Here is a 13,378-nt window from a genome sequence, read left to right as displayed (position 1 = left end):
AAAAATATTAAAAAGTTGAATTGCTATGCATTCTGTATGTATAAAGCAATAACATATTACAGAGCACTCTACTGTAAAGATGAACTCTAACCTCACCTTCAGTCTTCAGTTGTACGGGCTCCTTCTCCTGTACTGAAATGATTTATTGTGATTTCATGGTACACTGAGTGTCTCACAGTGTGCATCAGAAACTTCAGTAAGTCATACCGAGTTTGCCTCGTTTTATGGATAAAGAATGCCCTAGCTTCATCCATCCCTTTTCTCCCCAGATGAATTCTCTCCCGCCTATAATGTTGTAATGCGCAGGCGCAGAAATGAGAATGAGACATGTGGAGCTGGATCTAAGAGCTATAGAAGAACTCAGACCACTGTGATGGGCAGTATAAATATAACTCAAGTTTGTTAAAGTGTTACTAAACCCTATACCTTTTCTCATCAGCAGCATATAGCAGTCTTGTGACTTCTATCAGTGGCCAGCTGAGCACTGGTTAAAGCTTGTAGGGGGAGTTTTCAGTTTGCTGATTGGACCTGTGCTGATCACATGCACCGTCCCAAGAAAAAAAAAAAAAAAACACTTCTCTAGCAATACACACCAAACTGAGCATGTGCAGAGTAACTCCCACACATATGTCTTATCAGGACATAACAGGGAGACACTGGAAGAAGGGGAGGACCAGGGAATTCAGGATCAAACAGCGTTTTTACACAATGCAGAGGATTAACCCCTTAGGTTCCACAGTGAGCATAACAAGCATGCTTTACTGCTTATACAGACTGATTTTACCGTTGTGGGTTTAGTAACACTAACTGTATATACTGTATGTGGTCCTTGCCTCTTTGCTGTTAAAGTGTCATGTACATAAATTTAGTAATTTTGGATTAAACAAACCAGAGGCTGCGGCTATCAGATCTCGGTAGGGACCCATCTGTGGAAGGGGGTAAATGGGTTAAAGCTAGGTCACGGCGGATAGGAGAAGTGCACCTAGTAGAGTGCATTTGTCCTTTAACCCTTTCGCAGCCAGGTCCATTCGTCTTATGGACCTCACAGCAGGGGCTTTACACACATTCCCGATGGCTGCAGCCACCAGGATTGTGTGTGAAACTGACAAGCATTCTCCTGCCTGTCAGGTGGAAGCATTTGGGTGTATGCACTTCTGCTTGATTGCTTCCAGAAGCCCCTATAGCAGGTTTAGCCATGGTGTCTAGTCGAGATCTGCCTAACAAAGCGCCCCCTGCTGTCAGAGCTTTAAGAAAGCAATGCAAGCTACAGTCTCCTAGATTATGAGCTCGAAAGAGCAGGGCCCTCGAACCCCTCGTGTATTGTATTGTTACTGTATTGTCTCATGTTCTGTCCCCCACTATAATGTACAGCGCTGAGCAAACCTTTTAGTGCTATATAAACACTGTATAATAATAATAATAATGTGACATACAGGCATTAAATAGGACACAAATGAAACATTAAAGCGGAACTTCACAGAAAAATAACATAAAAGAAAATTGGGATGCCCCACAAGGATATGGTCCCAAGAAAGGGAAATATCAAATATTATAAGTAGTTAGCCGACTCACCAAGTCCCACGGTGGTGTCCTCAGGACCAAAAGGCATTTTGGTAAAGCGGAACTTCACCCAAAAAGGGGAAGTTCTGCTCTTCCTCCTCCACCCCCTCTCATCTGCCACATTTGGATTGTCTTTTAATTTTGTGGGGAGCGGATATGTGGTTTTGACAGTTACCTGCTCCCACTTCCACTAGGATTGCCTACCAATCCACCAAGCAAAAGTCGCCTTCGCCCCCACACCCCGCCTGCCCGCCCACAGCCTCTTGGGATGCGTCACAGGTCCCATAAAGCTGCAGGACCATTCACAAAGTGCGACTCACACATGTGCAGTGGGCATCTGGCGATGAAGCCACAAGCAGTCACAGCCAGCAGCTGCCTACACTTAAGATGCTGTCACCTGGAACCGAAGACCAGTGAGAAAACAGACCCGGGTGAGGACAGAGCTGGATCCTGGGAAAGGTGAATGTCTGTTTATAAAAAGTCAGCAGCTACAGTTTTTGTAGCTGCTGACCTTTAATTCTCACACATCTGACTGAAGAACCGCTTTAAAACACAGAACTATGAAATAAGTTGCGGCATTACGTTTTGTGTCTGCTTTCCACATCTACTGCTAGTATAGAGGATTCAAAGTGACGATCGGTTCTCTTTAATCATGACTAAACAGCTGGAACATTAACCTGAATGACAGCTATTTTGCAGACACTGGATAGTCATACTGAACGGTGCTGCACATAGACCAAGTCTATAGTCTACTAACAAGCAATTTCAAAGAACAATTTTCTGCAATATTCGACCCAAATATAGAAGACGGCTGTCAGTTAGTTGTGAAACACTGCCCTCTACTGACTGACGCTTCAAGGACAGGCTCCATGGAAATATCAAAGCATTTCAAGCCCCATTTCAAACCAATGTCAGAGTCTGTATTTATTCTTACCTAAAATACTACAATTTCTAAAATATTATATTGTATTAAAAAAGATATTATCACAAACATACACTCTGCCTTCAAAAATGAACCATTGGCTGCCTTGCAACAAGCTACTGTATGTTATCTAACTGTATGTTTTGAGAGTTGTTTGTTTTTCATGTTTTTCTTTTTTTTTGTTTTATAAAACAGTTTATTGTTGCTTGGTGGAAAAAATGGACTTCCTAGAAATTGTATTCCTAGAGGTTAGTGGAACGCACACTTTTTTTCAATATCTTTCTGGTCTTTGGGCCTGACAGAAGTCAAAATTGACTTCTGTACGGGGTCATTTAGTAAAATGTAAAAAGCGAAAACTGTCCATCAATTCAGCCTTACTAGGTATGCATTGAAACCCGTAGGCTACTTTCACACTGGCTATTAGGGCCAGTGCAAATTGTAGTGGCAGTACCCACTGCATCTATTAGTCGGTAGGTATGCCCATTGGCCCCATTCACTATAATGGCAGGTTGCTGGAGGCCGCTCCTGTTCACAGCAATCTGCACACAAAGTGCGTCCAGCAGCCATCACCGCAGGTAATCACTGGCTGTGCAGAGAACCACAAATAGCTGCGGCACCTGCCAGTATCCTACCACCTACCAGCTGAGAGCCGCAGCAGGAATCTCCGATAGCTGCTGTTACTATTCGCACCAACAGAGCTGCTGCTAGAAACCATGGGGTCCCATAAGTCAACCAGACAGGCCCCCCTCCCCCATAAAGCACAGTTTACTATACTTCACAGGGTGGATAAAAATCAATGATTTTTTTTTTTAAATCAGATTTTTTTGAATAAAATGCTTTTTGAGGAAAATATATTACCATCCAAAGGTTATTCCATCATGAAATAAAGATTCGTTTTTTAATTATGTAGAATAAGGCTGTATATGTTTAATTTTTTTGGTAAATAAATTCCATGAATCCATTCACAATGTCATGCTCTTCCAGAGGTTTTTGTAAGATTATTGGGCAGTTTCTCTGCCTACAAGATATTATCACAGATGCTCGGTTTACTTTTGCAGTTCTCAAAACTGAATTTGACTCAGCGGAGATCACATGCCTCTTCTTCACAGCAAAAATGTTATAACATGAACAGAGTTAAGAAAAAGACCTTCATCCTAACTTCTACAAACCTATGAATACAGAATCAACCCCTTCAGTGATAAGTTTCAAGAAGTTCAGTGAATAGAATAGAAACAATATTTTTCTGATTGTTTGGAGTGAAATAGATCTGCACAAGAAGAAAGTGAAACTAAGTGTGAGGAGGAAGGGGCTGACAGTCTAAGTTTCTTAAAATATATATATTTTGTTTAGCCAAATTAGTTACCAAACATGGATGTTTAAGCAAATAACATATGCTGGAATGTTATTGTTTCAGATGAATAAATCTATTTAAATTGTTATTATTAAGGTAATGATTATTTTTCGCCTTCCTAAGTACAACAGAAAAGTTGTCCAAATATGAATGATTAACCTATTAAACCGGGGATAAAAAAACTAATATGAAAAGTTGTTATTCTAAAAATCTTCATCTACTTGCATATTAAAGTTATACCAGCAAGAATTAGTCTTTATGTAGAAAACTAGGATTTAAATCAAGTCTTACTGACTAGTGATTTAAATCGTGATTTAAATCAGTTTGATTTAAATCAAATCCACCCTGATACTTCAGTTATGAATGAATACATTCAGTGATCAGTACCAATCACTCATTGTGCTCATTCAGGTAAAGAATGGAATGGTAAATGTGAGATATTTACCAGACCCTTCCCCCATTCTCCATCCTGAAGGATCCTATTGTGTGCTTGCAGCTGCCAGTGGGAAGAAGAGCAAGAACGTCAGCAGTACTGTGAAGGTGGGGGAACAGAGGTGGGGCCTGGGCAGCAGAGGGAAACGTACGGTGCACAGGGAGGGTGATGGGTGTGGAGGGAAAACACTGAAACCAATCCCCTTATGGCTCTTTCTGCAGCAGCTGAAAGCCAGCAGGCTTGCTGGCTTTCAGCTGATGCAGACAAAGCCATACAGGGGATTGGTTCCAGTAACTGACCCCCTGCCATGCTGATCAACCTCCCTTCCCACATCTGATTCACCCAGCTGCCTGGGCCCCATACTGGAGGACTGGTGGTACCCCTTATCCACGGCCCTGCACACTAGGCTACATTCACACTGGCAATTAGGGCCAAAGTGGCTAGCACAGTGGATAAGTGTTTAGAACTTCCACCTGGCAGCACTAGGGTCATTTGTTTCGAATCCCAACCATGGCACTACCTGCTCAGAATTTGCATGTTCTTCCTGTGGCCTGTGTGGGTTTCCTCCGGGTACTCTGGTTTCCTCCCACGCTTCAAAAGACATGCTGGTAGGTGAATTGGCTACTGTCTAAATTGGCCTTAGCATGAGTTAGGGACCTTCGATTATATGCTCCGTGAGGACAAGGAATGATGTGAATGTACAATATATATGTAAAAAGCTGCGTAAATGGACAGCGCTATAGAAGTAACTGTAATAAATAAAGGAACCACAAAATAGTTTTCCTCCTCCTCCTAAACAATGCATCTTACTGATCTACAAAACAGAAAAGCCAAACCCAAAATAGTTTATTATGTGAGAATACAGAATTGCTCCCAACCTCCTTCCAGAATACTGGCTGCCCTCTCAGCCACTCACTTGTCATCAGGAGACTTTTAATACTAGAACTGTTTCCTTCCCCTGGGTGCCGAATACATTACTGATGGCAGAGCTGAAAACTCTGATTTCAGAAACACTGCTGAGAATGACACAAAGCTGTATCTGTAAAATTCACTGTAACATAAAATATTTAATATCGATTACTAATGGTAACCATGATTCGCATATACATGGTTCAAATCAAAAGAGTTGAAATAAATCAATTCCATTAAGCACTGCACTGCCACCAATGTCAGTCATACATTAGTGGCAGCGCGAGGGGAGGGGTTACACACATTTCCAGCTGCTACAGTGTGAAAGTCTGACTGTCGGCTTTCATATGGAAGAGAACCCAGAGGTGCACTGAGCATGGTTGCTGATGTGAATGAGCCCTAACAGTGAAGGATTGTTCTTACAAATGCTCATTTCTAGATTGTAAGCTCCCAGGATCAGGGCCCTCCTATCCCTCTTGTATTGAACTGTATTGTTGCTGTATTGTCTCCCGTTATATTGTAAAGCGCTGAGCAAACTGTTGGCACTATATAAATCCTGTATAATAATAATAATAATTTCTGATTGGTTCTCTTTTAAAGACAAACAATCCATATCCTGTACCTTCTGTGTCCTCCTTTATGAACATATGCAGGTTGAGTTGCTGGGGAGTCTCGATTAGAGCTTTGGCGGCAGGCTCCAGTCCAAGCTGTCTGGCTCTCTGTGCTTTGGTTCCTTTGCTTCCAGTTTTGAATGGTGCATACTGTGCAAGACACAAGAGAGTCAGTTCTCTATAACATTTATCCATACACAACAAAACATTTATCATTTTAACATTTTAACCCCTTCCCACATGCTGTGGCCCTTTACCCCTGGTTCACATTTTGCACGGGCACGAGAGCCCATTAATTTGAATGGACTCCCGTGCCCGTGACACGCAGGGAAGAAGTCCTAGGTTCCCAGTACGGTTGTGTTTTCCAGTGCGGGCGGCGTGCCATTAGAGCTAATGGCACCCGCCCGCGGGTCCGCATTTCTCTGTGCGGGTGGTGCGGCTGCACAAATTTTTGTGTGGATCCACAGCGGCACCACCCGCACATATGTGAACCTATGGTTAACTGGGTCATAAGGCAGAGGGAAGGGGAACTGGACGGACATCTCAACCATGTGAACACTGTAATTGGCTGTTACCGGTAACATAATTGGGGGCTTGTCCTGATGTCTCTCAATCACAAAAGACTTTTGGTGACTGCTTTACTGTACTGAGTCCACAGTGAGCAATCGCTAAGCACAGAAACCTCAGCCACCATGGATGCATATGCAAGGCATGTGGCCATTAAAGTGGTTGTAAACTCCTATATATACCCAATGAAGTGACTGGTCTCTGGTGATACACAGAGATGAAACAAATCCTCCTACATAATAATTTGTACCTGCTTACCTGCAGTATTCTCTTCTTTACATCCATTCAAAGTTCAGAATTTATATTGTGGATTCTGTAAGTACTGTGCCATTTTCTCTATCATATTGACAATAAAAGTTGATTGGATTTTTAAAAAAAAAAAAAAGTTCAGAATTTATAAAGCTTGTTTAGGATCCCTTCAGACGAAGTCCGGAAGTGACGAAACGCGTTAGTGGAGTGACGTCAAGACGCACGTACGTAGACCGGAAGTGTCGCCGCAGCCATTTTGTCGGTTATCTACACATGGTTTTCTATAGTGTTTGGCTGGAAAGTGCTTAGAACTATGTCTGGAGCTGAATATTTCTCATTTTAATGTAAGTGATGAATAAAAAGTTATTCCTATGCTTTGAATACCAGTCCTGAGACCATTCTTATCTTTCTGAGGACCTTGGAAAAAAATTTCTTTAAAGAGAATATGGAGGAGTACTGATCCATAGTATTGTTTTAGCATTTCAATACTTATAGAGGGTAATAGTATTCAGTACTACTGTGTGCTGGTTGATGGTATACACAGAGTTGTAGTGATCACTGAGTGCTCACAGTGTGATTTATGTGATTATATGCACTATAAAAAAGTGATTTGGATTTGAATATTTTATTTTATTTAATATATATATATATTTTTTTTTTTTTCTATTGCACAAATGTTTTTGAAGTGAATTGTGATTTTCACGGGGTGATTATTTTTGTTTATTAAGGTAATGCACTAGATTTTATATTTTTTTACTTTGAGGTGCGTTTTGGATGGAATAGGAGTCAATCCTTCTATTGGATGAAAAGAGTTGAAAATTTGGGATCTTTTTTGGACACTATTTTGGACTTTCCTTTTGGACATTTTTTTTGATTTGTTGGACTTTATTGTACACTGTATGTTTTAATTAATTTATTTACTTTTTATAATTCACAAAAAGGTTATATATATGTTATTGCACTTTCTAGGGAGGAAGTATTGACTTTTTGAGGGATTATAAAGGAGAAGGGTGTATATTGATTGAGGTCCCAGAAGACAACAGAACCTTCCAGGAAGCACAGCACTTCTCGCACATGAGCAGTGGGTACCCGGCTGTGAAGCAGCAAGCTGTCACAGCCGGGTGCCCACACTAAAAATGCTGGCCTCCTGGAATACAGGATGGCCGGTGAAAGGGGCTGCGGGGGACACAGCTGGACCGAGGGACAGATAAGTGGCTGTTTTTTAAAAATCACCATCTACAGTTTTTGTAGCTGCTGACTTTTATTTTTTGACAGCGTGAGTGGAACTCCGCTTTAAGCACCAACCTAAAAATCTTTTGTAGTGAAATATAATCTATTGCATAAAAATACTAACCACGTGCTCAATTTCATCCAAGGTCCTGCAGTTTAGCATCTCATTGTGTAGGCCAGGGTTCAGCTTTCCTTCTTTCCTCAGCTTCTCCATCAGCGAGTGGGCTTTTCTGGCTACAGACCTACACAGGTAATAAAGAAAAGTCTCAAAAGTCAAGTCAAACAATTAGACCAGAATGTAATAAATAATGTGAAGATAACTCATCTCAATCATTTAGAAAAGCTGGTCTGCATAATACCTGATGTAGTAGGGAGCTTTTAGAAGCTGGAAATCACTGTAGTAGGATCCAGTGATCTCCATTTGCTTCTGGGTTCTGCTCTGAATGGCTGCCCTGCTGCATTGTGAGCACAGGAGGTCAGCTGCTACGCATGGGTGCCATGAGGAGCTAGCAGGCTTCAGCATTTTTTGAAGCCTGCTATCAGCTTGCTTAAAGTAACAATCAGCACTCCCATTAGGATCTGTGTTCAACATTTATAAACTGGAGCTGCGCTGTACTTTAAAAGCTTCAAACAAAGCTTGCTGAAAGCTCGGCAGATACTTTGTCAAAGCTTGCAGTTCAGACTGATCTTATACAAGCTGAAGCCCATGTGAAACAGGCCCAGTGGTGCAATGGTGGAAGTTTCAAGATCTATGAAACATTTTAAACTAAAGAAAAAAAAAAAAGGATAACTGTAGGAAGCTAGTTGGAAGGGATTTGACATTCTTTTCTCCAATTTATGTAAACAAATTAGGGTCTATGTATAAAAAAAAGAATTGGACAGATGTCATAAGCATTCGCCCAGCCATCAAGAAAGTCTAAGCCAATTTTGGTTAATAAGTTATTTCTTATGATTGTCCGCTTCATCTAGTGGCCATGCACTAATTTTCTTCAATACCTTATTTAGGAAAAAAATGCATTATTATTATACAGTATTTATAAAGCGCCAATAGTTCGCTCAGCGCTGTACATTACAAAGGGGGACAGAACATGTAACAGAACAATACCAATACAATGCAAAACATGAGGGGATTGAGGGCCCTGCTCTTTCGAGCTTACAATCTAGGAATATAGCCAATAGATGTAGCTGACGATCACAGGAAATCACTGTATTAAGTAAACTACAGAATCTGATGGCTGGGTGAATGCTTGCGAAATTCACCCATCACATTTTTTATATACAGTTGCAAGAAAAAGTATGTGAACCCCTTGGGATTACGTGGAGTTTTGCATGAATTGGGCATAAAATGTGCTCCGAACGTCAACTAAGTCACAACAATAGAAGAACACAGTCTGCTGAACATAATACTACACAAACATTAGATGTTGACATGGTTTAATTGCACATAACATGTAAACATTCACAGTGCAGGGAGGAAAAAGTATGTGAGGCCCTAGCTTAATGACTTCTCCCAGAGCTAATTGGAGCCAGGAGTGAGCCAACCTTGACTCCAATCAGTGTGATGATATTGGATGTGTTGCTGACAGCTGTTCTGCCCTTAAAAAACACACACCTGTTTTGGGTTTACTGGTTTCAAGAAGCACTGTCTGATGTGAACCATGCCTCGCAGAAAAGAGCTCTCAGAAGACCTACGATCAAGAATTGTTGACTTGCATGAAGCTGGAAAGGGTTACAAAAGTATCTCCAAAAGCCTTGATGTGCATGTGTCCACGGTAAGACAGACTGTCTACAAATGGAGAAAGTTTAGCACTGTTGCTACTCTCCCTAGGCGTGGTCGTCCTGTAAAAATGACAACATCTAATGTTTGTGTAGTATTATGTTCAGCAGACTGTGTTCTTCTATTGTTGTGACTTAGATGACGTTCAGAGCACATTTTATGCCCAATTCATGCAAAACTCCACGTAATCCCAAGGGGTTCACATACTTTTTCTTGCAACTGTATGCTAACCTGTGTGCACAGCCAAAAGTTTCTATAAGAGGCACAAGAGCATCAGAACTGGACTACGGAGCAATAGAAGAAGGTTGCCTGGTCTGATGAATTCAAGAATGGTTTGAAGAACACAACAATGAGTTTGAGGTGTTGACTTGGCCTCCAAATTCTCTAGATCTGAATCCAATCTAGCATCTATGGGATGTGCTGCAAAAATAAATCCAATAAATGGAGGTCCCACCTCGCACCCTATAGGATTTAAAGGATCTGCTACTCAAAGCTTGCTGCCACATACCACAGCATACCTTCAGAGATAGTGGAGTCCATGCCTCGACGGGTTACGGTGGGTGGTCATAATGTTATGGTTGATCAGTGTAAATATTATATTTATTACAATAAAAATTAAAATGTATTTTAAAATCTTACCGCAATTCTTCCAAGCTTTGCTGTACTTCTCGCAGTGTATCGGCATCGAGATTGTTGATAAGTTCTTTTCTATAACGGGCAATAAATGGAATGGTGTTCTCATCCTGGAACAGCTTAATAATGTTAGCACAAACCCAGGGCTCTACATTGGTGCGCTCTGCCAGAACCTAAAAGGAAATATGAAAATATGTCACCACATAGCTCATTATTAATCTAGAAATCTGGTGGTTCAGAAAAAATATGGGGTCTGTATATTAGCAGTTCAATATCAGCTCAGATTTTTCTTACAACCACCACCTGACATATAAAGCACAGTAAAGTGATTGTAAAACTTTACTTTTTCTTTTTTTATTTTAACCACTTGCCTACCGGGCACTTTTACCCCGTTCCTGCCCAGGCCAATTTTCAGCTTCCAGCACTGTCACACTTTGAATGACAATTGCGCGGTCATGCAACACTGTACCCATATGAGATTTTATCATTTTTTTTTTACACATATAGAGCTTTCTTTTGGTGGTATTTAATCGTCACTGAGTGTTTTATTTTTTGCACTATACACAAAAAAAAAAAGTATTAAACTAATAAAAAGTTTTTTTTGTTTGTTTCCATTATAAAATTTTAAAAAAACAGGTAATTTTTCTCCTTCACGGATGTGTGTTGATGAGGCTGCACTGATGAGGTGACAGTGATGGGGTGGCATTGGTGGGCATTGATGAGGAGGCATTAATGATGCTGCAGTGATATGCAGTAATGATGGACACTGATCGGCGGCACTGACTGACAGCACTGATGGGTACTAGTAGATGGCACTGCTGGGCACTGTTCATCAGGGCACTGATCATCAGTGCACTGATGATCGGTGCAGATGTCCTCTGTGTCATTTGCCAGTTATCGCCAGTACTTTCCTGAGGAAAGTGCTGCTGATAACCGGCAACTGTATTTACACTGTGATCTGCTGTGTCATTGGACACAGCTGATCAAGTCGTAAAAGGCCGCAGTGTCTGTAGGACACAGCCATCGCGGAGAGCACCGGGTGCGCGTGGCTGGGGGGCACACAGAAGGGCACGTTCTGGGAGGACGTCATATTACGCCCTCCCAAAACTGGACAACCACGGTGTAGCCGTCACTTGGCTACAGCGCGATTGGCAAGCGGTTAATAAAATAATAAACGTGTTATACTTACCTGCTCTGTCAAATGTTTTTGCACAGAGCAGCCCTGATCCTCCTCTTCTGGGATGTATCACGTCAGCTTATTGAGCATCAAAATCTAACACAAGTAATATTGTTATCCAGATATTAGACTCAGCTATAGTTATCATCCTAAAGAAATAAAAACTCATTGGGCTTCAAAACAAGATGAGAAAGGGGGCCTATAAAATACATTTTACTAGCCAAACCTCCCACAGTTCTAACCTTTTGTACCACTTGCCCCACCCTATTAGATTGTAAGCTCTTATGAGTAGGGCTCTCTGAACTCTTATTGTATTGTAACTGTATTGTCTCTCTTTAGATTGTAAAGAGCTGCGCAAACTGTTGGCGCCATAGAAATCCTGTAGAATAATAGTGTATTATTTTCTTGAAAATATACATTTATTAAATAGTTGCAATAATATCATGAAACACAAAAGATTGCATCATTTTATTCTACAGGGCTTTTGCTTTCAGAAAATGTATACCCATTTGGAATTTTAAGTGCTTTGCCACTCTTGCCATAAATGTAGATTTTAACACGTGCGAAAATAAAAAAAAAATAAAAAAATGCTCCAGAAGGGAAATGTTTAATCCTTACCTCAACAATGTCCCAGTTCATCTCCGTTCCCTCATGGCCTGAGCTGGAGCTCTTATATTTCACCGGCTTCCCTGCAGCGTCTGATGTCTTGAGTTTTTTTGTAGGTGGACCAAATGTGAAGTCATCTGGAGGTTCTTCCTCCTCTGTGGATCTTCTCTCATTCTTCAAATTTAAATTCGTATCCTTGCTGCTGGTAGAGGGGAATTCATCAACGCTAAGACTCTTCCTCTCTGCCTTCACCTTAATTGGCTTTGCTTTAGACGTTTCCGTTGCCATTTTTCTTTTCTTTGGCTTTTCCTTCTTGATGGTCTGCTCAACAGATATTGACTTTCTCTGCAAAGAAAAAAGTAAAGTATGTCCAATGTTTATCTTTTAATTTCAGGAGTGCATGTAGTCCAAGAGAAAACGATACGCTGTAAAAGCAGTGGTCCTCAACCACCGGGCAGTGGTCCAGTGTCGGGCCACAGCCTCCCTCTTTACAGGCCTCCAGTCAGCTGCAGATCCCCCAATCTTCTACAGTGCCTCCCAACTCCCATCCAACAGTTTCTCCTAATCCTCACAGGGCCCTACAGTCCCCCACAGTGCCTCTGCAAAGCCCCCATTCTCCAAGAGAGACCCCATCCCCCACAGTGTCCCCCAGCTCCCTTCAGGAACCCCTTCCTCTACAGGGCCAAAAAGCTTCAAGCAGAGGCCCCCGACTCCCTCCAGAATCCCCTTACCCCCACAGTGCCATTTAACCCCATCCAGAGCCTTTTGGCAAATCAATTTTTTTTCTGTTATTCAATAATTTTATTGTACAAGTATTAGCTTCTTTTTTTTTTTTTTTTTACTATTGGGGTATGGGAGCCTTTGGAAGAGAACCAGTGCTGTAAAGAAGGAGAATAATGCTGAGAACAGCTGATTACTTCTAGTCTAAAATGCAAGCTGAAGATCAATCATTCTTATCCTTGCTTCACTACCTGAGGACTCTCTGACATACACAACCATGTGCATATCAGGTGTTCCCACTCTTCATTGACTGCATGCTTGTTCCAGGTCAGTGAGCCACAAAGTAATGAAATAACAATTAGAAAGATAGTTGCAGAGTTTACAGCTTCCAACACAGGTCAACAATGACATCATATTTATTTACGGACATAATCATCTTAACCACTTAAGCTCCGGAAGATTTTATCCCCTTCACGAGCAGGCTTGTTTTTGCTATTTAGCACTGCGCTATTTTACCTAGCAATTGCACGGTCATGCCACACTGTACCTAAACAAAATTTATAGATTTTTTTTTCACACAAATAAGCTTTCATTTTATTTGATCACCCATGAGTTTTTTATTTTTTATATAAA

General features: G+C 41.2%; 1 protein-coding gene across 2 annotated transcripts in view; it reads right to left on the bottom strand.

The window, feature by feature from the left end:
• The window catches only part of SRBD1 (S1 RNA binding domain 1), a 275,758-nt gene that overhangs the window by 246,695 nt on the left and 15,685 nt on the right, over window positions 1-13,378 (bottom strand). For both annotated transcript variants that reach the window (XR_016306420.1, XM_089653922.1), the window contains exons 5-8: window positions 12,038-12,370; window positions 10,249-10,415; window positions 7,957-8,074; window positions 5,798-5,936 (exon numbers count right to left, since the gene is read on the bottom strand). Coding sequence is in view for 1 of the 2 variants with exons in the window: in XM_089653922.1 (XP_089510048.1) it covers window positions 5,798-5,936; window positions 7,957-8,074; window positions 10,249-10,415; window positions 12,038-12,370 (757 nt within the window). In the remaining variant the exon portion in view is untranslated. The remainder of the gene's footprint in view (window positions 1-5,797; window positions 5,937-7,956; window positions 8,075-10,248; window positions 10,416-12,037; window positions 12,371-13,378) is intronic.

The sequence above is a fragment of the Staurois parvus genome, unplaced genomic scaffold, assembly GCF_062004578.1.
Source record: "Staurois parvus isolate SC_StPar_1 unplaced genomic scaffold, SC_StPar_1.0 ptg000727l, whole genome shotgun sequence".
Taxonomy (NCBI): domain Eukaryota; kingdom Metazoa; phylum Chordata; class Amphibia; order Anura; family Ranidae; genus Staurois; species Staurois parvus.
Note: the sequence above shows the minus strand (reverse complement) of the source record. Positions and strands in the feature narration are given on the sequence as shown.